At 40.1% G+C, this 25,366-nt stretch overlaps 1 protein-coding gene across 14 annotated transcripts in view; it reads left to right on the top strand.

Annotated features, from left to right (window-relative positions):
- NRG1 (neuregulin 1) overlaps positions 1 to 13,433 on the top strand; it is a 220,112-nt gene extending 206,679 nt beyond the window's left edge. For 10 of the 14 annotated variants that reach the window (XM_019032755.4, XM_019032753.4, XM_055349438.2 and 7 more), the window contains 4 exons: positions 1,878 to 2,004; positions 4,788 to 4,918; positions 5,681 to 5,887; positions 9,230 to 13,433. In XM_019032755.4, the coding sequence (XP_018888300.1) occupies positions 1,878 to 2,004; positions 4,788 to 4,918; positions 5,681 to 5,887; positions 9,230 to 9,884 (1,120 nt within the window). In that variant the 3' untranslated portion in view covers positions 9,885 to 13,433. Of the gene's footprint in view, positions 1 to 1,877; positions 2,005 to 4,787; positions 4,919 to 5,680; positions 5,888 to 8,699; positions 8,842 to 9,229 lie in introns of all 14 variants that reach the window. The other 4 variants (XM_055349445.2, XM_055349444.2, XM_055349440.2 and 1 more) reach the window with 1 other exon arrangement.
- The last annotated feature ends 11,933 nt before the right edge of the window (positions 13,434 to 25,366 follow it).

The following is a 25,366-nucleotide window of genomic DNA, read 5'->3' as shown; positions in this document are numbered from 1 at the left end:
CAGGGCTTTGCAGAATCTGAGCTCCACAGCCTAGTCTTGGGGATTAAAAAAAAAGGAGAGGCAGGGGGAGATTATTTCCTCTGAATAATCCATTTTGAGGATGTCTCCTAAACACAGAAATAGAAAGCTGTTTGCCTATTCGTGTAAAGATTTCTGTTCAATGACCACAGCCCCTGAGTGAGTAAAGGCCTGGAGGGACAGGCTTGTATGGAAGGTATGTGTGTGGGTGGGACAGAATGAAGGAACCTCATCATTCTAAAAGGAGAGGGAGGGTACCAGAAGTCCATTTGAGGGCTTTAGTATAATTGTTATCCCCAAAAGAAACTAACTTGCACCTAGAAAAACTTCTATGAGTTAGAGACTGACTGCATTCAGGGTGCAGTAGTACCTTCAGTTCAAAGGACTACTGAGAACAAATCCAATTTACACTGAAAATTAGGAGATAAAGGAAACCTTTCGTGGTATCTGAAATGCAGTTTTCTGAGTTATAGTGATTATTATTATTATTTTTAAATTCTATCTAATTAGGTTTCCAGTATGAATGCTCTCACAGCCTGAGATGTAAAAAAGAAATCTCAGGGGAGGAAAATCAAGCAAAACTTTCTTTGAAAACATAAAAGAGAAAATATTAGAATAGATTTGGGTTCCCTATATTTGGTCTTGAAGTTTGGTCCATGTTAACAAATTCCATTACTATGTGACATGGATTCTCTTCACTTTTCTCTCCTACATATAACTTACATTTCAAGCCTAATATGTTAAATTAACAAGGTTTTTGAAAAAATGTTGCTGCATGATACTCTGTTGCCAAACCATCCATGGGAATATTTCATCATCTGAATGTTGCATTGAGGAAGAAAAATAATATGCTTTTATGCCACAAAATCCAAAGCATGGATTGTATTTTGTCAATATCCCATGATTTAGTGTGTTGCCAGAATTAAGGGATAGAGATAAGCCTTCCTGGAGTCGACCTGGTGAGTCTCATTAGATTCCATCTCAATATTCGCTGCCTAATTGCACAAAAAGCGTTACCAGAGTAGGAACATGTTACGATTGTGCCAAAATCCGCTGGCAAAATATGTCCACATTCTCAGTCGTATACATGGGATACACTCACAAACATGCTAACTGTGTATATTCAAAACTCAGTTCATTTTCTTAAGAGACCCCAGGAAAAGCTATAAATGAAATCACTCTTATAAATTCTACAGCACTTTTTTTTTTTTTTTTTTTTAGACAGAATCTGGCTCTTTCACCCAGGCTAGAGTGCAGTAGCACAATCTCAGCTCACTGCAACCTCCACCTCCCTGGTTCAAGTGATGCTCATGCCTCAGCCTCCCGAGTAGCTGGGACGACAGATGCACGCCACCAGCCTGGCTAATTTTTGTATTTTTTGTAGAGACAGGACTTCTCCATGTTGCCCAGGCTAGTCTCAAACTCTTGGACTCAATTAATTCTCTTGCCTTTGCCTCTGAAAGTGCTAGGCTTACAGGAATGAGCCACTGCACCCAGCCCAGCACAAATTATTATCTAAGACAAATAAGTGTCCATTTGTAAGACTTAGGCAAAGATGGATTGATTAGGAAATTTGTGATTTTAGTCAATTATCAAGTTATTTGTGTTATCCTATTTTTTTCTTGTCTGTCAGTAAAACAGCTAAATTTCCATAAGAATCCCAGGTGGCTTTTAAAATCTGTTTGGTAAGGATGTGTGGTTTCACTTATTCTGGGATACAGTGGACACACTCCCTTCCCTCTTCCTCATCACCAGTCTACTGCCTTGAGCTACTCATAGGTGTTGGTAGAATAAAGACTTGGCTCTACTATGAAATGAAAATAATCGAAAAAAATAAATGCTCCCTTTCTTATGTCCAGGAAACAGCGGAAAAAGCTTCATGACCGTCTTCGGCAGAGCCTTCGGTCTGAACGAAACAATATGATGAACATTGCCAATGGGCCTCACCATCCTAACCCACCCCCCGAGAATGTCCAGCTGGTGAATGTACGTTGACTCTGGCCAGTGGAAAAAACTGAGCCTCTCTCCTCTGTTCAGACGCCTTGAAGTTTATTTTCAAAAGCTCTTAAGCTTTTAGCTGCTGCCATTAATCACCATGGCTTCCAGGAATCCAGGTTTTTGCCAGGAGAAAATAATGGGAACATTTTTAAAAGTGGATTTGGTTACTGTAAAATCAGCACATTTCCTCTTATAAAGTGTTCATTAAGGGGTTGGAATAATAGTGTTGGGTTTGTTCTGCAAGGAGGCCATAGCTGGGACTTGCGTGGAGAGAGTGGGGAGAAAACAAATTTAATAGTACGATAATCAAAAAGAATGTTTTCATATATAACTTGGAAATACAGGCTACTCCATTCTGTAACTGATTAGTACAGATAACCAAGCAAAGAGCTTTAGAGTTATTTTCTTAGGGCAATTCACAGTGCCTGATGATTTACTGGTTATGATTTCCAAAGGATTCTGATTTCCTTTAGGGCGTGGAAAGGTCAAGTGACTTATCAAACACCCTTCTCAGTAGCAAAAGAAGAGTGTCATGCCAGCTTCTTCCCTGGCCCTTTCTAAATGATGTCAAGCCCTCCAGATGAAATATATCCATAATCATTAAAATATTTTTTTCATACTGTACCAAACACTCAGCATTCAGTTTTTTAAATACAACTAGATCATAGAATATTAGGTTCTGGAGAGTTTGAAGATATTATCTTTCAAATCTCTCTTTTTCTTTTTACAGATAAGGGCCAGAGCCGCACCATCTCTTGGCTTTTGGAGTATTGCTCTTTATATTCCAGCATCATCCTTCTTGTTTTCAAATTATTGCTCTGATGTATGGTTTTTTTAATACACAAATCTTGAAGCTTATATTGTAGTACCATTTTCTATCCTATAGAAAAAGGCATATTTTGAATGGAACAGATATATCATAGACCCAACTACAGAGTTGGTGGTTACTAAACTATCAGCAAGTCTTGTAGCAAAAACCTTTGAGACTTTGTTGGAGCAAGGTGCTTATAGGTTAACACACTCTGTTGCTTTTTCACCCTCTAACAGTGTTCATCACAATGTTCTCCACATTTGATAACGATATTCACTACAAAAGGAACTATAATCTGTCACTCTGCATGTTATAATATATAAACGGTAGAATGACTGCCTAGATTACATTTACTGCTCACATTGTGCATCTTTGGGCTTTAACTTTTCTCAGCCTTATTTCTTCAATATAAAAACAGACCTAAAAATAATACCTACTTCAGAGACTCCTTGTGAGCCTTAAATAAGGTAATTTGCATAAAACACTTAGCCTAGTGGCATTTAGTGAGTGTTCAATAATTGTTAAGTATTTTTTTCATTAGATTCACTGAGCTTATGTTGCCTTCCAAAAAGCAATAGTGAAATGGTGCAGGGACTAGAAGTAGGTCACTGTGTATCCTTTCCTTAAATCAAGCTAGCTGTACTTCCCAGGAAGATCCACATGGAATAGCCTTTCCACTAAGAGAACCAGCTAGAGTTTCAAGCATAATTCAAGCTGTATATTTTTGGATCTCCCTGAATATATTTAGAGTCCTCAGACCGTCAGATTATAAGGTGCCTTATTTCATCAAAGAGTATTCCTTTCTATTGGTTTTCCTATTATTTAACTCAATTTGGTATAAATACTAACAGCAATTAAAACACAACTTCAAAAAGGGGCCTCGCTCCCTAATAGAAACAGTAAAAACTACTGTGGTTTGCTGATAAAAATAAAGTAGACTCTGACTAGGCGTGGTGGCTCACACCTGTAATGCCAGCACTTTGGGAGGCAGAGGTGGACGGATCACCTGAGGTCAGGAGTTTAAGACCAGCCTGGCCAACATGGTGAAACCCCATCTCTGCTAAAAATACAAAAATTAGCTGGGCATGGTGGCATATGCCTGTAATCCCAACTACTCGGGAGGGTGAGGCAGGAGAATCGCTTGAACCGGGAGGTGGAGGTTGCAGTGAGCTGAGATTGCACCACTGCTCTCCGGCCTGGGCAACAGAGTGAGACTCCATCTCAAAAAAAAAAAAAAAAAAGGAGAAGAAAAGAAAAGAAAGAGAAAGAAAGAAGAAAGAGAGAAAAGTAGAATCTACCTGCATTAAATAGAAATGTCCTCCGTATATTATGTGCTTTGTCAAGATGTGTGCATTGACAACAATTGTTAAGTCCCTTATCAGTAGCCTTGTTAGCCCTACCACTGCTAACAAGTTAAACATTTCAGTGACATTAGTAGGGCAACATGGGCACTAGGAAATGGAAGGAGAAAGGTAGGCCCAAAATATAGAGATTCTGAATATTTTTTTCTAGTGCTTTGAAATTTGAAATTATACAAACCACCTGTCTGCTTCTATTTCAAATAGCATTTAGCCTTCTTCACCTTGCAATACCATGAAACAAATGAACATTGGATGGATATTTGTATGGAATTCTAGTCATATTATTAATTTAAAATAAAATAGAAGAAATAGGACTTTTGCTGATAAAATGTAGTTGGGATGATGGGCCGTACATTGGATGCACATCCAGAGAGTATTTTTTTTTTTTAACTCTATTCATCTAATCTAAAAGCCACAGTAGCCAGGACAGGATCTTCCACCTGGCCATTGGGGAAATGGAATTTATTACAAATCAGCTGTACAAAAATAGATTTGTGTGTTTGTGATAGTGTTAGCGTTTTTATTTACATGACAATATTAGTGCTTTGATTGACATGAATCTACATGAATCTTCAAGTTGTGTCTCTTTGTTTATCCAGCAATACGTATCTAAAAACGTCATCTCCAGTGAGCATATTGTTGAGAGAGAAGCAGAGACATCCTTTTCCACCAGTCACTATACTTCCACAGCCCATCACTCCACTACTGTCACCCAGACTCCTAGCCACAGGTATGAGAATTTAAAAATTCCACGGCTTTTCTCTCAGAATGAATTGTTGCACATTGCCTTTTGATATCACTGCCTAAGAAAGGAGGCAGTGAAATGGATGGTTTTTGGGCAGCAACAGATTTTGAAAATCAACTGGCTTTGCCCTTAATTCCTGCATAAATTTGAACCTCAATTAGGTAACTCCACAGGGCCGTTGTTTGCCATTCCTGAGATTGTCTTTACTCATGCCCTGCTACTCACCAAATTGCTACACTGGGACAAGTCTGTCTTTGGCTCTGCAAAATACTTAAAAGTCAATTTCTTTCAGTAATTGGATTGCCCTGGGAAATGCACATGAGAATTGGTTAAATAGTGGAACCCTAAATTCTCAAATGCCCTGGTGATCCCCACCTGAGTGCACTTACTCTACCAAGACCAACACTAGGTCTCCAAATGTAGCTCGTACAAGGAAATGTTTCTTTAATCTAAGCCACTCAAGAACAGAGAGCTTATAATTATATACTGAGGAGTGGCATTCGAAAATATTTATTGAATGAGTGAACAAGTGAATATACTGTATCCTTACAAAGCCAATCTGAATCAAGATCCTCTCTATAGCAAATTACCTTTGTGGCGATTCTATTCGGAGACAAGTGATGTTACAGTGAGCTCCGGGTGCATCAGTAGTTTGAAACATTTGTCAGAATCCATTCCTTTCATTTCCATTTTTTGCATATAATTTTTGCACGAAATATCTGATTGTCTCTCCCATTTCCTCCGCAGCTGGAGCAACGGACACACTGAAAGCATCCTTTCCGAAAGCCACTCTGTAATCGTGATGTCATCCGTAGAAAACAGTAGGCACAGCAGCCCAACTGGGGGCCCAAGAGGACGTCTTAATGGCACAGGAGGCCCTCGTGAATGTAACAGCTTCCTCAGGCATGCCAGAGAAACCCCTGATTCCTACCGAGACTCTCCTCATAGTGAAAGGTAAAACCGAAGGGCAAAGCTACTGCAGAGGAGAAACTCAGTCAGAGAATCCCCGTGAGCACCTGCGGTCTCACCTCAGGAAATCTACTCTAATCAGAATAAGGGGCGGCAGTTACCTGTTCTAGGAGTGCTCCTAGTTGATGAAGTCATCTCTTTGTTTGACGGAACTTATTTCTTCTGAGCTTCTCTCGTCGTCCCAGTGACTGACAGGCAACAGACTCTTAAAGAGCTGGGATGCTTTGATGCGGAAGGTGCAGCACATGGAGTTTCCAGCTCTGGCCATGGGCTCAGACCCACTCGGGGTCTCGGTGTCCTCAGTTGTAACATTAGAGAGATGGCATCAGTGCTTGATAAGGACCCTTCTATAATTCCAATTTGCCAGTTATCCAAACTCTGATTCGGTGGTCGAGCTGGCCTCGTGTTCTTATCTGCTAACCCTGTCTTACCTTCCAGCCTCAGTTAAGTCAAATCAAGGGCTATGTCATTGCTGAATGTCATGGGGGGCAACTGCTTGCCCTCCACCCTATAGTATCTATTTTATGAAATTCCAAGAAGGGATGAATAAATAAATCTCTTGGATGCTGCGTCTGGCAGTCTTCACGGGTGGTTTTCAAAGCAGATACTGCCTTCAAGATGGCCCTTTATTCCAGAATGTTTTGGCTTTCCTTTGGGGAGATTGGGTTGGGTTGGGGGAGTTATAGCAAAGATAAAATGAAGAATGGAGGAAAGTAAACAAAGAGATATTAAATAGTAATATTGAATTCATAGATTCTCTTTCTCCATTTTCACCTGAGCTGGAAGATGACCAGTATTTCTAGCCCATCAGTAAGCTGTTACCTGTTCCTATTTGTTTGCAAGTCTGCTGGGTTTTACTTTATTTTATTGTCATCTCAGGCTAATCTTTGACCATTTACTAAAAGGTTTACATAATGTCAAATCCATACTTATGTGGTAGTTACATGGGAGGAGATGACTTTGATAGAGTCTTTCCACTCTTGAACTGGGAAGTACTTCCAATAAAATAACACATTCTGGGCTTGAAGGCCTGTTGCTTACTTTTGCAAGGGCCTTTCCTTCAAAATGATATTTTAGAACTTTGTGGAATTTATGAAATCAGAGGTAAGCTATTACCTGTTTGTTTGCAAGTCCGCTGAATTTTATTTTATTTTATTTTATTTTATTTTATTTTATTTTATTTTATTTTATTTTATTGTCATCTTAGTCTAATCCTTGACCATTTACTAAAAGGTTTACATAATGTCAAATTCATACTTATGTGGTAGTTCCATGGGTAGGGATGACTTTCATAGACTCTTCCCACTCATGGACTGGGGAGTACTTACAATAAAAAATGACAGGCTGGGTGCGGTGGCTCACGCCTCTAATCCCAGCACTTTGGGAGGCTGAGGTGGGTAGATCACGAGGTCAGGAGATCAAGACCATCCTGGCCAACATGGTGAAACCCCATCTCTACTAAAAATACAAAAATTAGCTGGGTATGGTGGTGCTCGCCTGTAGTCCCAGCTACTAGGGAGGCTGAGGCAGGAGAATTGCTTGAACCCAGGAGACGGAGGCTGCAGTGAGCTGAGATGGTGCCACTGTACTCCAGCCTAGGCAACAGAGCAAGACTCTGCCTCAAAAAAAAAAAAAAACAACATTCTGGACTTGCAAGCCTGTTGGTTACTTCTTCAAGGGCCTTTCCCCAAAAATGATATTTTAGAACGTTATGGAATTTATAAAATCAGAGGTTTCCCTGCAACCAATCTGTGAAAAAGTAGGCAGGGTTTAAACTGTTTTAAAACTTTAGTCTTAAATTCATAAAATTTTTTTATGTATTAAGGAAGTCTGTCCATTCTGTTTCAATCGTTTTTTGAAACATGAAAAGGAAGTTAGAGATGAAATCATTCTTCATCACTACAAGTGATATTTATCCTTAAATGTTGACATTTCCCCACTGTGCTGGGCTTCTAGATGATATCTAGGACTACGAAATATTCCTGAACCTAGAGATTATGGAGAGAAAAGATGAATCACTTTTATATGTTGGTTGAATTTAAATTAGCATTTCTCAGAGAGCTTAATTTAAGTACCCCCAAAGCCAAAAGTTTGAAGACTCAAGGCCCACATATTTCAATTTCTCAGGCACGTTCCCAGTTTAGAGGCAGCTAGCTCTCGCGTCTGTATCACTGTGAATCCTGGAGAAGCAGGGAGGTTCGTACGTTTTCCGTTCCTGTTAGCGAGAGTTCAGATGATGGCATTCCATGTCATTTCAGGTCACATCAAATTAGACTCTGTGAATGCCAGTGTGAAGAAAAGAGTCATTTAGTGTTGTGCGTTGGTAGCATTTTTTATCAAAAGCTGAGAAATGTGACTCTGAATAAGCCACGTCTTCCTCAGTGCCAAAAGTCAGGACTTATACTGGGGGAAGAAAGCATGGTGTGGTGAAAACAGTGTGCTCGGTGGCCTGATGGCAAGAGTCACTGAGCATTATCAGATATAACATGATAGAAGGTAACAGGGTACAGCCAACCCTTGAGGCATCATGAAAGAGATTGACCAAAGACTGATATAGCTGTGGGTTTTGGAAGAGAGATAGACCAAAGATTGGACATAACCTCCATTGTGGTAACTGTGAAGCCAATATTAGGTTCTCTCAGGCTTACCTTTGACTGTGTTTGTTGGACACTGGGATGGATAGTTCCGAATTGAATGTTAACTAGTTGCATTTCATGGAAAAAATGAAAAGCACACAAATGTATGACACTGTTGTCAGGAATAAATCTGAGTTACTATGCTCTTTTTTTTTCATAAGACATAACCTTATAGCTGAGCTAAGGAGAAACAAGGCACACAGATCCAAATGCATGCAGATCCAGCTATCAGCAACTCATCTTAGATCTTCTTCCATTCCCCATTTGGGCTTCATTCTCTAAGACCCCTTGGCCTTTAGGAAGGTATAGTATTTAAGTAATACTTCTTTCCCTTCCGAATCCCTGAGCCTTGGTCCTTATATAAGCTGAGAGGTTTCCAGGACCTAATGCCTTCTTGTCTTGGCTCATATGCCATTATTTACAATTGTGATGAGATTGAAAATCCCAAAAGCTTTGATGAGCTAGGCAATTTAGCTGATCTTTGCATGCACTCCTGTGAGGAAACTCTTGGCTACCTAATTTTCGATTCCAAGGGTGTGGAATTTCCTAGCCTAAATAATTGAGCAGCCTACAATGAATAGAAATTCTCTGTTCTCTGATGATATAATATCGTGAACTCTGTCCCCTTACCTTCCCTGCTATGTGCCTCTTATTGCACCACACTTATGCAGGGTATTCTGTGCTCACACAGGTATGTGTCAGCCATGACCACCCCGGCTCGTATGTCACCTGTAGATTTCCACACGCCAAGCTCCCCCAAATCGCCCCCTTCGGAAATGTCTCCACCCGTGTCCAGCATGACGGTGTCCATGCCTTCCATGGCGGTCAGCCCCTTCGTGGAAGAAGAGAGACCTCTACTTCTCGTGACACCACCGAGGCTGCGGGAGAAGAAGTTTGACCACCACCCTCAGCAGTTCAGCTCCTTCCACCACAACCCCGCGCATGACAGTAACAGCCTCCCTGCTAGCCCCTTGAGGATAGTGGAGGATGAGGAGTATGAAACGACCCAAGAGTACGAGCCAGCCCAAGAGCCTGTTAAGAAACTCGCCAATAGCCGGCGGGCCAAAAGAACCAAGCCCAATGGCCACATTGCTAACAGATTGGAAGTGGACAGCAACACAAGCTCCCAGAGCAGTAACTCAGAGAGTGAAACAGAAGATGAAAGAGTAGGTGAAGATACGCCTTTCCTGGGCATACAGAACCCCCTGGCAGCCAGTCTTGAGGCAACACCTGCCTTCCGCCTGGCTGACAGCAGGACTAACCCAGCAGGCCGCTTCTCGACACAGGAAGAAATCCAGGCCAGGCTGTCTAGTGTAATTGCTAACCAAGACCCTATTGCTGTATAAAACCTAAATAAACACATAGATTCACCTGTAAAACTTTATTTTATATAATAAAGTATTCCACCTTAAATTAAACAATTTATTTTATTTTAGCAGTTCTGCAAATAGAAAACAGGAAAAAAACTTTTATAAATTAAATATATGTATGTAAAAATGTGTTATGTGCCATATGTAGCAATTTTTTACAGTATTTCAAAATGAGAAAGATATCAATGGTGCCTTTATGTTATGTTATGTCGAGAGCAAGTTTTGTACAGTTACAGTGATTGCTTTTCCACAGTATTTCGGCAAAACTTCTCATAGATTCAGTTTTTGCTGGCTTCTTGTGCATTGCATTATGATGTTGACTGGATGTATGATTTGCAAGACTTGCAACTGTCCCTCTGTTTGCTTGTAGTAGCACCCGATCGGTATGTCTTGTAATGGCACATCCATCCAGATACGCCTCTCTTGTGTATGAAGTTTTCTTTGCTTTCAGAATATGAAATGAGTTGTGTCTACTCTGCCAGCCAAAGGTTTGCCTCATTGGGCTCTGAGATAATAGTAGATCCAACAGCATGCTACTATTAAATACAGCAAGAAACTGCATTAAGTAATGTTAAATATTAGGAAGAAAGTAATACTGTGATTTAAAAAAACTAGATTATTAATCAGAAGACAGCTTGCTCTTACTAAAAGGAGCTCTCATTTACTTTATTTGAATTTATTTTTCTTGACAAAAAGCAACAGTTTTAGGGATAGCTTAGAAAATGGGTTCTGGCTTGCTATCAGGGTAAATCTAACACCCTTCAAGAGGACTGAGTGTCACTTTCTCTCTGGGGGAATGATCCAGCAGCTTATCTAGTTGACGATCAAACCACAGCTGATAAAGGTGCAATCATTTCTGACATGTATTTTTCACTGATTTTGAAGCTAGTGATTGGTTGTGTCTTCTTGGCTCAAAAAGAAGCATATTACGGCACAAAAAGCCCAGCCCAGACAGCACATGCAGCATTTTGTCTGAAATACTTCTAGAGTCAAACGTGCCTGCTGTACATAGCGGTGACTTGTCATCATAGGGAAGTATTTCCATCGTACAGTGTTCAGAAGGAGTGACTGTATAGGTGGAGAGAAGCTTAGTGACTCCGTTGAAATTTTAGAATGTGGATGACCACCCCTTTCTCCCCCTTATTTTTATCTTTCCATGTTGCCTTGATCAGGTCATAACTATGCATGAACATTTTTTATCAGGAATGGCCGATGTGTATGTGATTTGTAATCACAAGTAATGATTCATCAGGCAATGTCAATCCTGTTGGAAAGATTGCATCTTTACTTGCAGAAGTGACCCCCACCTGTGTCCTGACCTCTCCATTTACAGGCTCGCTCACCCATTTCCCCCACCTCCTTTAATTTTTGCTTTACTGTCATAAAGTAGGACTAAGATTGGTCTAAGCATTGCATGTTCTTTTGTGATGGTAAATCCAAAGGAAGGCCTATAAGTATTAACATTTGAAATAACTGCTGATTCAGGAAAATGGAAGAAAAAAGATTATTTGAAACACAGAACCCATTCCATGGCCTGCCTGATATCTGTGAAATCAGGGCTGGAGCTTTACTTAGGATTCACATGGCCTCCTAGGAACCATGGGATAAATGGGAAACAGGTTATCGGGGGGTTCATGAAGTCAGTGAGAGTAATTGCTTCTTTTTTGCGGGTGAACTGAGTATATTTCTTCACCAAATCTTGATGTTAACAATTAAAAAGAAGAAATGACATGCAAGTAGGTCTTAGCAGAAAAATGCAGGCTGGGCATGAGTCATGTTGTTACGCTCCCACATGCTCCTACAATCCACAGAGATGCCTGTCTGCAGGTTCTTGAAGTTACTGTTAGTATTTGGTATCTCAAATTTTCCATCACTGTTCACATGCCACTTTCTCTGTGCTCAGTGGTATCCTCATTTGCTTTTTAACCTACACTGAGGAGTCTTTGTCAGGTTGCACTGATTTTCCAATTCTGCAGTAATGAGTAAGCTCATGGCATGGGGAAGAAGACAGTCAGTCCAATGAAGTTCTCTAAATTATTTTAACATTGCTTTTGAAGGCCTTGACTCATCCTTAGCTATTTCAATGAAGAAATTCCTACCATGAATTTAAAACCCTAAAAATTCTGTTTCAAATTCTTTGGGCATTGGGGTACTCAGATATCCCATTGTGGAAGAATTTTAAGAATAAATAGAAGTTTCTGTTGAGAACCATGAGCAACATGTTTCTTACAATGAAAATTGCTATGCATTTTAAAATTGCAAATATATATGAAAATTGAAGACAAGAGGAAATTGTATTTCTAATTTGATTCTGATCACTCACAGAGGTGGCATATTATTATAGTTGGGACATCCTTTGCACCCTTGATAAAAAAGGCCAGCTGACTGCTCAGCATCACCTGCCAAGGCCACTAGATTTGTGTTTACAGGGGTATCTCTGTGATGCTTGTCACATCACTCTCGACCACCTCTGTTAATAAATTCTGGCAGTGCAGTGGCGATTGGAGTGTGAACTTATGTTCCCAGCATATGGAAAGCTATCTTAGGTTTTAAGGTAGTAGAAATTGCCCAGGAGTTTGACAGCAACTTTGTCTCCCGGGTCTAAAATCGTATCCCACTGAGGTGTATGCAGTGGAGCATAATACATGCAAATACATGCAAAACTCCTTTTGTTTCACCTAAGATTCACTTTCTATCTTACTTTCCCTTCCTGCCTAGTGTGACTTTTGCCCCCAAGAGTGCCTGGACAGCATTCTAGTTTCTACAAAATGGTCCTCTGTGTAGGTGAATGTGTCCCAAACCTGCTATCTCTTTCTTGTTTCAGTGTGACTGTCTTGTTAGAGGTGGAGTTTATCCAGGGTAACTTGCTCACTAACTATTCCTTTTTATGGCCTGGGGTTAAAGGGCGCATGGCTCACATTGGTGAAAATAAGGAAGGCCTGGTCTTATCTTGTATTAATAATACTGGCCGCATTCCACCAGCCAGAGATTTCTATCTGCGAAGACCTATGAAACACTGAAGAGAAATGTAGGCAGAAGGAAATGGCCACATATCACAAGTTCTATTATATATTCTTTTGTAAATACATATTGTATATTACTTGGATGTTTTCTTATATCATTTACTGTCTTTTTGAGTTAATGTCAGTTTTTACTCTCTCAACTTACTATGTAACATTGTAAATAACATAATGTCCTTTATTATTTATATTTAAGCATCTAACATATAGAGTTGTTTTCATATAAGTTTAAGATAAATGTCAAAAATATATGTTCTTTTGTTTTTCTTTGCTTTAAAATTATGTATCTTTTCCTTTTCTTTTTTTTAAGAATAATTTATTGTTCAGGAGAAAGAATGTATATGTAACTGAAACTATCTGAAGAATGCACATTGAAGGCCGTGAGGTACTGATAAACTAAAGAATTTATTATTCAAAATACTAAGCAATAAGTAATTGTGATTTATTTAAAGTTTTGTCCATTTTCCATGAAAGACATACTGCAATAAAAATGCTACTCTGTGGAGACCTGGGAGTGTTGCTCAGCAGACTACAGCTTCAGTCTGTTAGACCAGCACCTTTCATCTCATTCCCATAGTTGTGCTAATTTAGGATTGTGTCCATGGACTCCATGATCACCTTGTCTATACGTTGCTTCTTGTCTGTCCATTGCTTTTGCCACACCACCTGTTCTCAAATCATCTCCTCCCTACCAATGCTGTTTAGCACTTTCTTCCTTGTTGAAGAGGCCGCACAACCAGACGGTACTATGCTTCCTTTTTCCTCCACACACAATAACAGAGAGAGAATATTCTAGGGCATGACTGCCTGGATCCTGGCTGTTGCTATGTTTTGTAGTGGCAGTAAGAAACTCCTTCAGACTAATGAAAATGTCAACGTGCCATTCAATCACGAAAGGTAACGAAAAATGCTCTCATGGTTCAAATAGTCCAGTGGCCCATAGTGGCCTAAAAGGCAGCCAGTTGACACCTGGCCATGCTAAGCTTCCCTATAGCATCCGCTAATGACTTTCCACTGGGCCCACAATTTATGGATTCACAGTTTTAAAAAAGGAGAAGGCCAAGTTGGGTTCATTCCCCTTATTCTGTCAATAAAACAAATCAAACTCACGTCTATCTAACTGCTCAGGGAGGAGACTTTGCATGAGAAAATTCTCATATTCTAAGACTGAGTCATAGAAATGAGGGTATTACTTTTCTTACTGCAATTAACCTAAACAAAAGCCATATTTTAACAAATAGATATTTGCATGGTACCCTTCATATATTTCAAGCATTTCACTTATTATTCCAGGTAGGTTAAGAGCTTCTGAAGTGTATGAAGTAAAGGTCAGCAATCCTTTGGGGTGAACAGTGGCCTCCTTTGGAGTTTGGGGGTAACCTGAGACTTCCCACCAATGTCCACCTCCATCTGTGTACCTAATTCCTATTACCTAGTTATGGCTCCTCTAGGATCATTTCCAAACACTCTGGATGTCCAGGAAATTTAAATTGTAGCTTTTAACTGAGCTAGTTTTTCCTATTTATATTAATAAATTTTCAAAAATGCTTGAAATCTTCACATTTGCAACAACTTTAGTTTTCATGCACAAACAAACACATAGAGAGACAAAAATTCCAAACAGACACTCTCCAAAAGCCACCACACTCTTTCACTTGCTCTGTAGTCATTTAGCCAACCAGCCATGCAGAGAATATTTAAAACTTAAAGATTGAGACATTATTCTCAGTTTTTGCTGAGGCTTTGTAACCAAATTGAACACTATAAGCAGCTATCGTAGTAATTTTGGTTAAAATTGTTTGCCTGGGATATAGTATTTGAGGCAGAAGCACGTGTGTGAAGGAGGTGAGGTGGTTTGGAAAGAGTGAAGACTCGCAGCCAGATTGAATGTCTGGATAATTACTATAATTCTCCCTTCTTGGTTGAAACCATGTTCTCTCTTGATTTTCAAACCCAGGCTGCCTCTGGAAACAAGCAAACCTGAGTCTTTCTAACATGAGTCTTCCCAATCATTAGATTTCTTTTCTGTCCTAACGATTAATGATAAAAGGACTTGATGTTCACAATTTGGGGTTATAAGGCAGGTCTGAAATCTGGAGACTGAAGATGCTGGAAGGAGTGGAAAGTTTCGATGACTTTATATGAATCACTTTGCACTCTATGTTTGGCTTGTCCTCTTTGAAACTGATTTACTAAAATAAATGTAAGGGAACTATTACTCCAAAAGATTAACTTGGCAGGAAATACCAATACTTTCAGTTTATGAAAGACAAAACTGTCTTGTTGCTACAGGAAGCTGCAATATTCCTAACCTTTAAGGTTGGTGTTGAGTAGGGTGGTCATGCCCTCCCCTCAGGTATCTTTAGGCTCCTGTTGACCTCCTGGTACTATAACTGTTTGTCTTCTCTGGGTAGCTATTGATTTTGAACTTTAACATGCTTCCAAACTTTATTCATCAGGGAAATAGGAAAAGAGTTTTGTTACCTGGAGGAAATCTATTGTGATCTACCTGAGCTTTTTAAAAACAGACCAGGAGAAGGAAACCAGTAATTTTTAAAGAAGAGACAGAGAATGGGATAATAGTTTCACCCAGGATCTCTTTCTAACCCTTTCCCTTCAAATGAACTTATTGGAACAGAATTGGAAAGAAGAAAGGACATCTCTGCCCACCCCACAGGATGCCAAAAAGGCTAAAGAATTACCTCTGTAGATTTAAACATCTTTAATGGCTTATGTATAGATTTGCTAATACAGAGAGAAATGAACTATTAAATAAAAATCACATTTTATAATATGTTTATGGCTTAAAACATCCTTTATCTCCTTTTTGTTCTCTCTACATGATATGGTAAGTGATGAGGAAAATTTAGGCTCAGGAAGGTTAAAATCTTTCTTGGAGTTACACATCTAAGAGAGCTGCAGAGCTGACACTTGTAGCCAGGTTTTCTGACTGCAAATCCAGTTTCTTTCTATTGCGCTCTTCCCCTTTCCCTGCCTCAAGCAGAAACAGGTTTTTTGTTTTCAACCTTTGTGTATACAGTATGTTATGTTACATCTACAGCTAAGTTTCTTTTTAGAAGAATGTGAGCCCTTCTAGCTTTGGTTTAGAGTGATTCTAGAAGCCAATTTCCTTGGCTTAGTGATTCTATGCACCTTTCCTAAACTTAGCTTTCTAAGGAAATGAAGTGTACCAGTGAGAATGAATTCACAATTTCGACATGTAGGTAGCATCCTAAAGTGAAAAGAGGAGGAACTTTGTGGTCAAAGCACTCTCCCCACCACTTAGAAACTTACTGACTGTGGGCAGCTTCCTCCTCCAAGTTTCTTTCCTGATTTACAAGACTGTGGTGTGGTCAGGATTAAACTTGAATACATGTAAGGAAGCCTGAAAGTGTCTAACACATAGTGAGTATTCAAATGCCACCTTCTATTTGCTCCTTCCCCTCCAGTTCCTTAAGTTTTGGAATCTAGGTTTCTCAGTTCCAAATGGATTGACATTTGCATATCCCCATTGCACAATGGATCAAATATGTTATCATTTCTCCAACATAGTGCCAGTAAGCAAATCCTTTTTAATAACAACAGTATGTTGAGAAACATATCACCAAATAATATTTAACTTTGTAGCTTTGATAAGTTCTTTAGGTTTTGGTTTTGGTTTTGTTTTCTGAGACAGGGTCTTGATCTGTCACCCAGACTGGAGTGCAATGGTTCAATTTTAGCTCACTGCAACCTGTAACTCCTGAGCTCAAGTGATCGTCCCACCTCAGCCTCTCGAGTAGCTGGGACTAGAGGTGTGCTCCACCATGCCCAGCAATTTTTTTTTTTTTTTTTTTTTTTTTGGTAGGGACAAGGTCTCGCTATGTTGCCCAGGCTGGTCTTCAATTCCTGGCCTTAAGTGATCCTCCTGCCTCGGCCTCCCAAAGTGTTGGAATTACAGGCATGAGCCACCACCTATAACTTTATGTTTGTTTTTTTGATGCAGTATAAGTTCAGCTTGCTTCTTATGCAGCCATACCATTTCATGTTAACTCTGATTTTTAGCAGCTTATTACATTAGTGTTTTATTATTAATATAATTTAACAGAAATTTACTAAACCATGACTCTGTAGAGTTTTAATAATACTACCTCCAAACATCATTGCAAACATCTGGAAGAATGAACAAAAATGATCTTAGATCGACAGTATATCTGTTTGTCTTAGTTTCTACAAAGGATGTTCAGACATATTCCATTTCTTTAAAAAAAAGCCTGGCGCAGTGGCTCATGCCTGTAATCCCAGCACTTTGGGAGGCCGAGGCAGGCAAATCACCTGAGGTCAGGAGTTTGAGACTGGCCTGACCAACATAGTGAAACCTCATCTCTATTAAAATTACAAAAATTAGCTGGGTGTGGTGGCACATGCCTGTAATCCCAGCTACTCGGGAGGCTGAGGCAGGAGAATCACTTGAACCTGGGAGGCAGAGGTTGCAGTGCGTTGAGATCACGCCATTGCACTCCAGCCTTGGTGACAAGAGTGAAACTCCGTCTCAAAAAAAAAAAAAAAAAAAATATATATATATATATATATACATAAAATCCCACCAAAAGTCTGCAGAGTGACCAAATTAGAGGAGTCTGGTTTCAGATTAAATTCTAAATGTGAGAAACCACATAGCTCCCATGATCCATCCAATAATTCCTCACGTCCTCTTCACTCTTTACTCCATGCATAAAACAGAATTTTTTTTTCTCATCCTGGGTATGAAGCAATTAATAATTTACGGATTTAGCCTATTTGGATTAAATCCCTTCAAACTTCATACTACATCCAAGGTGGAAGTGACTTAAACTCTGATATCAATCATCAGGCTTGTAATATAGGCTTTGTTAATGGCAGGAGAGTCTAATAAAACTTTCTGTTCCTTATCCTTCATTTAAATGAAAAACTTTTTATTGAAAACAATCATAACTCTAGCTCATCATAAATATAATTCATGAGGACATTTTATTATTTTTATATTAAAGAAATAATATTATAGATGTAAACTTTGCACCTTTCTAATTATTATCATGAGTTAAGCTAATACTTGTCTTCTGGTCCCTAGATGATGATTCTTTTTTGCCTTACTGGAGGAGCCCTTGTCTTGAAGTGAGTTGCTTCAACAGTAGAGGACTTCTAGTTTCTCCCAGTTGAGCCTAAAGTGAACTTTTCATCTTCTTCAGAGGAAGGGGCTTCCTTGATTTGTACTTTTGTGGCTCCTCAGATAACACAGACAATTTTATCTTGGATCCCAGGTTCTCTTCACCATTAAGAATAAGAAAGAGAGAAAATGCTGTGCATGACAGCCACCTACTCCAAGCTACCCAACCCCCTGTAACCAGGTATCTTCCGATAACGAGATGATTCTGCCCTCACTCAAGAGTCTCCCCCACAAAGATTCCATTCTCCCTTTACTTTTTATTTTTTATTTTTTTGCAAAACAAAGGCCTCCTTTAGTACCTCCTTAGTTTATAACCCTTATCTTCCCAGCTCTTCCCTTCACTGATACCTCTGATTTCAAAAGTTCTGAAGTCGGAAGACCACACAATTTCAGACTGTGAACAGAAATTCAGTCAGAAATTATTGGAGTTAGAAAGAATTTAGAGAAATTGTATTGAACTAGAAAGTCCTCTTTGATTAGTGGTGGCCCTTTAGAAAGTTCTAGGGCAGAGTCCCATGGTGTTTCATCTTTTCCATGATTTGCTTGACCAAAAACTTCTCTTTCACAACATGAAAATATGCTAATCCACCACACATTTTGGATTCTGCTCTGTTTGCCTGAGGTGTTAGATCTCTAGCCAGGACTGTGAAGGGAAGGAACTTGAATCCTTCCTATTGAGCTATTAATGCAGAGTCAATGAGAAGAAGGGTTCCACTCGGGGTCAAAATCATCAGTTACCAAGCAAAGGAGCAACTAAGGGGAAACATCTCCTCATCTGGTTAGTGGAGGCACATTTCACCCACTGATCAAGCCAGACCTGAGCAATAGTCTAGATTTCTCCCTCCACATCTAATTGGTGACAATGGTGATTGTACCACTGATAGGTAAAACAAGTCCACACCCTCCTTCACAGCCTCACTGCTTCGGCTCTTGTTTATGCTCTTATCAGCATCTGTCACTGGGATCCATTTGCCTCCTGACTCATCTACTTCCTTTCACTCCCCTGGGCCATCCTTCACATCATGCTAGAAGACTCTGTCTAACTTGCAGAACTTATTGTGTCAATCTCCTGGTTACGGCCCCTCCATGGCTCCCCACCTGACATAGGAGGCCCTTCACAATCTGGCTTCTGTCACTCATAACTTGTCTCCAGCCTTCATTCTTCAGTCTGATTTTATGGTTTTCTAGTTCCCCAATACACCACACCAGTGTTTATGAAACCCTAGTCATTGGCATATGAACTTTATGATTATTGACATATTCATGTACCACCTGTATTATTTTTTGCATAGTGTTTATTTTTAATTGACTACATTTTTAACTACAATAAAGTAATTTCAACTAAAACTTTGTATCAATGCTGTGAATGGAAAACTGCTATCAGTTGCCATAATAAAAATGAAACTGTAAAAATAAATATAATAAAAATGAAACAAAGTTATTAAGTTCTAACCAGATACTGTTGCCTGCTCAAAGGTCTGAGCAATAAGCCTGTTCTCTGTTTGACACAAAGGGAGTTCAGAAAGTGTTAGAGAGATAGAAAATATTTTGGGGAAGCACAGAAAGATTTATTCCCTGAGTTAACCAGGATTGAGAGGGAGTTGATAGAGCAGTTACTTCTATGGTTTTGTTCAATGTTATTTAATGCTTGATCCTAGAATCATCCTGCATACAACATTCAGTCATCCACATATCTCAGGAAGCACAATATTGTGCTTGCTACATATCCCTGCCCTTGTTCTGTTTTACTGGAACTCCCTTCTCCATTCGCCCTCCTGACAAACTTCTTTCACCCTCTCTCTGGATAAAGAGAGTTTCCTTCTCTGGCGTTCCTTCCATGACCTATTTCCAAGTTTCCAGGCCTTGAGTGTTCCTCCATTGCTATCTCTTAGCACGCCATACACTCTCCAACACAGCATTTTCCATCTATCTCAGAACTTGTAGTTAACTGCAACTCCTCCCTCAGCAGACCATCTGTTCATTGAGGACAGACAAAGACACTGTCTTATTTGTGTAAGCCCAGCGCCTAAGACAGTGCCTGGAACGTTGTAGACACTGGACATCTACAGAATGTATCCCTGGCAGCGAGAGACTCAGTTGCCATAGGTTGGCAAGCACATGAGGAATCTAGGGGATCATAGTGACCTTTAAAGCTAAGATCAAGAAAAGAGTAACCTGTAAATTGTTACAACAAAATCAGAAATGTAGGAGTAGAACCAAGCTTGCTAAGTCATGGTCAAAAACACTATAGGTCAGAGTTCAAGGAATGGAGGCTTCAAAGTTTAGACTAGATTTTGCAGTGAATGCATGAGTACTAAATACACCTTTACGCTTGTCTTGGCTCCCTCTCCACCCAGGAACCCAAGCTTAAAATTAACCCTTCATTTCTCTTCTTCCTCCTTCCATCCCCTCTCACTTCTTCTTAAGGTCTCAAAAATAAAGCCCTCTAGTTGAGCATTCTTCACTAGGTCAGGTTGTTTTTTTCTCTCAACTTTTATTTTAGATTCAGAGGATACATGTGCAGATTTGTTTACATGGGTACATTGTGTGATGCTGAGGTTTGGGCTACGAATGATGCCATTCACTAGGTAGCGAACATAATACCCAACAGACAGTTTTTCAACCCTTTCACCCCCTAGTAGTCCCCAGGGCCTATTGTTCCCATCTTTATGTCCATGAGTACCCAATATTTAGCTCCCACTTATAAGTGAGAACATGCAGTATTTGGCTTTCTGTTCCTGCATTAAAGCCCTTAGGATAACGGCCTCCAGCTACATCCATGTTGCTTCAAAGGACATGATTTTGTTCTTTTTTTAATAGCTGTGTAGTATTCCATGGTATATATGTACCACATTTAGGTCAGCCTTATAAAGAAGATTTCCTTATTGACCGTAGCATCAAACCCAACCTAAGTTCTCAGTCCTTTGAAGAGGTACAAAGATATCCTTGCATAGAACAAGCCCACAAGTTTTCCAGATGTGTGGGTTGAGTAAAACATATTAAATGAACATGCCGTATAAATCAGTGAAATATGTAATTTGTTATTCTGGATAGAATGCTGATTTGCAAGACTAAGTGTTCAGGGATATTTTCTAGGTAATTCCACTTCATACGTAGGCACAGTATAACTATTTGCAAGGGAGAGGAAGGGCACCTAATATTACCACAGAAATCTTCTTTTCCCAATAGTTTGCCAGCCTGAAAATGTAGTCTTCTTTATTGATTAAAAATATCTGTCAAATTGTCAACTTAAATGTAAGGCTTTTTGTTCATTGGTTTACCTAGTGATTCTAAAGCTAACTCCAAATTTAGTTACCCAAAGATTAAAAGAATATAGCCATGTGGTTTTTTTAAGCTTTCCTGTCCAATATACAAACCCAGTTTGCTACCTGCTCATCAATGGAATTTTATGCAACTTTCAACTTTAAAGATAATTGGATAGGAAATACCTACAGAACTTTTTGAAAATTTCAGTGAAACAGCATGTCCCTGGCATGGAGTTGATCACACCTGCAATCCCTGCCAATCTGTGCTTGTCAGACTCAGAATTAGTCTCCTAGGCTGCCTATTCAGTGATGCCTGAAGGTGCCCACACCTGGGATAGCAGATACCACACTGCTCGTGACCTTCTAAATTCCCCACCTAAAGTGCAGCAGGTTGACAACCAGGTTGATAGGGTTAAGTTTTGTGTTGCCACCCAAATCTCATCTTGAATTATAATCCCCAGGTGTTGAGGGAAAGACCTGGAGGGAAGTGATTGGATTATGGGGTGGGGGCAGTTTCCCCCAGGCTGTTCTCATGGTAGTGAGTGATTTCTCACGAAATCTGATGGTTTTATAAAGGGCTCTCCTCCCTTCACTCCTCACTCTGCTCTCCTCCCACCTTGTGGAGTAGGCTGTGTTTACTTCCCCTTCTACCGTGATTGTATGTTCCCTGACACCTCCCCAGCCATGTGGAATGGTGAGTCACTATTAGACCTCTTTCCTTTATAAATTACCCAGTCTCCAGTAGTTCTTTGGATTAGTGTGAGAATGGATTAATACAGTGAATTGGTACCGCGGAGAGTGGGGTACTGCTATAAAGATACTTGAAAAGGTGTAAGCAACTTCAGAACCGGGTAACGGGCAGAGGTTGTGACAGTTTGGGGAACTCAGAAGAAGACATGTGGGAGAGCTTAGAACTTCCTAGCGACTTGTAGAATGGTTTTGGCGAAAATGATGATAGTGATATGTGCCCGGCAAGGTGTCATAGCCCCAGCACTGGGAAGTGGTTGACACGCGGGTTGGTAGAAAGAATTTACCAACAACAATATAGGATTGAAAAAGGAAAGTTTATTAGAAAGGAAGAATGCTACAAAAGGGTGCAGCGGAGCACCTCAGTGGGAGGACTGAGTGTACCACGGTGGATTTTTCCTTAGGAGCATTTATGGACCTTAAGGTAGAAGCTTAGGGTTATGAAATGAGTTTTGGCATGGCATTCCAGAGATGCAGAGAAATTTTAATTATTATACTCATCAAAGTTGAAAGAGGCCTGGAACCAGATGCTGACTTTAGATACTAGGGAAGTTTAATTACTTCTTATTTTTCTAGATAAGGAGTTTTGCCTCTGGATGGTCTGTTTAATAGTCACCAGGTGGTATTTGCTCTCTTCTAAATTCCTCCGACAAGGAGTTTTCTCCTCTGGGGCTTGGTCAATAGTCACCAGGTGATTTTGCTCTCCTCATTTTCCCTCTGACAAATATTTTGGTCAAATCTGTGACCCTTTATATTCCCCCATGCCTCATGTCTACCTGCTGCCTATTGGGGTCTCAAGAAAGGGAAAACACCATAGTGAAGAGGGGCATCGAGTCTGTCTGGCTACTTGCTGCTGAAAGGGGAGCACTGAAGGAGATAGGTTGCGTTTTTCCCTTTCTTGTTCTCTGTCACGAAAGGAATGAAGGGTCATGAAAAACTCGTTGAAGGGTGGGGGATGGGGAGAAACTAGATTCCATCAAGAGGCCCCACGTAAATGGAAGTTACTGTTGTAGGCTGGTATTGGGATTGCATAGTCACCTGTAGGTGGAATCTCTGTAATCTGGAAGATACAAACTTAGTAAAAGCATTAAAAAGGTAAGGACCAAATATTAAAAGAATGACAAGGAACAAAAGTCCAAGGAATGGAAGAAGCCAAGTGATTTTTGGAAACCAATCAGTAACAGGTTTGATCCACTCTTGGTTACTTTGAGAAAGTGTGTGTAACCATCTGGCTTGTTTGAAAATGTCTTGAACATCAGTCTCCACTTCTCCAAACACATTAATGTAGGTGCAACAGGTTTTGTTGATGACAGCACAGTCTCCTCCTCATTCAGCTAGGAGGTAACACAGAGCTTGTCTATTATCAAAAACCATTCCTGCTAGTGAGTCTAAAGACTTTTGTATCGCTGATATACTTGCACCAATTTTTGCTAAGGCTATTTCAAGGGAGGTGGTAAGTTCTAGTAGTATGATTTTATGGTAAGTAAAACCTGCCCAAGGAGCGAGAGTTGCAATAGTTTCTACAACTCTGGCCACAATATGTTCTAGGCCCCTTTGTCCTCTTGAATGAAATTCTGAGTTGGAAGTTATGTTCAGGACAGCGATTTAGGTGGGAGCTATTGTTCCTAGAGTACAATCACCATAATGAAGAGAATGATCAAGGTGGGTGATATGGTTAGCCTTTGTGTCCCCACCCACATCACATCTTGAACTGTAATCCCTGGGCATTTAGGGAGAGACCTGGTGAGAAGTGATTGGATTGTGGGAACGGTTTTTCCCATGCTGTTCTCATGATAATGAGTGAGTTTTCATGAGCTCTGATGGTTTTATAAGGGGCTCTTCCACATTTGCTTGCCACCTGCTGCTTCATGAACAAGGTGCCTTACTTTCCCTTACACCATGATTGTAAGTTTCCTGAGGCCTCCCCAGACATGGAAAACTGAGTCAAATTAAACCTTTTTCCTTTATAAATTATCCAGTCTCTGATAGTTCTTTATAGCAGTGTGAGAACGAACCAATATACAGGTATTGAAATATGAACAACCCAGGGGCTTGTACATGGTTAAATCTATAAAGCCGGAACATCTGTGCTCCAAAGCCAGGTCAGTGCTTTATTTATCTTATAAACTCACAGTCCAAAAGATTCATAGAGAGATCCTGTCTCTACAAAAAATTTAAAAATTAGCCAGTCATGGTGGTGTGATGGATTCCTCTTGGTGGAATCTAGTGATGGGCCTGTGGTCCAAGCTACTCAGGAGGCTGAAGTGGGAGGGTCACTTGAGCCTAGGAGGTAGAAGCTGCAACGAACCATGATCACGTCACTGCACTCCAACCTGGGCAACAGAGTGAAACCCTGCCTCAAAAAACAAACAAAAGATTCAGAATAAACCACTTAGATTAGTATAACTCTTTTCTTTGAATTCACAAATTGAGGATGTAAAATGATTGAGCTTGTCCGCAATCACTCAGCCAATAAAATGAAGACCTGAAGAGGAGCTGACAGCTCCTCAGCTATTATTAGGCCATATGGCTAGTCATCTTTAAAGCCCCTGAAGAAAATCCAGAGAGTAGTAACTTCCTGCTCTTTCTTGCTGATACTCATGTGTCAGCGTTCCATGTTGGAAGCTGACAAACATTGTGCAGCTTTCTCTAGAATTTGCCTATGTTATGGTAAAAGGAAAATATGGTATAAAGAACACGAGCTCTGAGACCAGTGAGATCTAGGCTTACATCCTTCCTCTTTCACTTGGACAATTTGGGCAAATTTACATCCTTGAGCTTCAGATTCACTGTAGGGTTTACATTTGATCATTGCTTTATGCAAGCTTTAGTGCAGAACAATGCCATATAGTAGGTGCTCAATAAATACTATGTCCTCCTTTGGGGCAATTTTCTTGTGTAGGAACACTAGCTTGTCTGGCAAAGAGAAAGGGATAGGCACTGTTCCTGAGCTTAGCAGCCTCACTGATTATGGCTGGTCCTGCCCTTCAAGCTCCCCTGGGGAAGCCAGGCAAGAATGTGTGTCATCAGGAAGCTGGGGTCCAGGCTCTGCTGCCAGGATGGAGGCCCATTTTATTCCCCCTGCTACCTCAAAACATAAGAGTACAAACTTACTCAGAACTGAGTTAGCCCAGTAGAACAGATGTTTCATTTTCCTTGAGAACAAAACAATTTTACGAATTCAGAAATGGAAATGATAGTTTGCTTCATCTAATTAGCAGGAGCTAATTTAGATTTCAA

Source organism: Gorilla gorilla, chromosome 7, assembly GCF_029281585.2.
Source record: "Gorilla gorilla gorilla isolate KB3781 chromosome 7, NHGRI_mGorGor1-v2.1_pri, whole genome shotgun sequence".
Lineage (NCBI taxonomy): Eukaryota > Metazoa > Chordata > Mammalia > Primates > Hominidae > Gorilla > Gorilla gorilla.
Note: the sequence above shows the minus strand (reverse complement) of the source record. Positions and strands in the feature narration are given on the sequence as shown.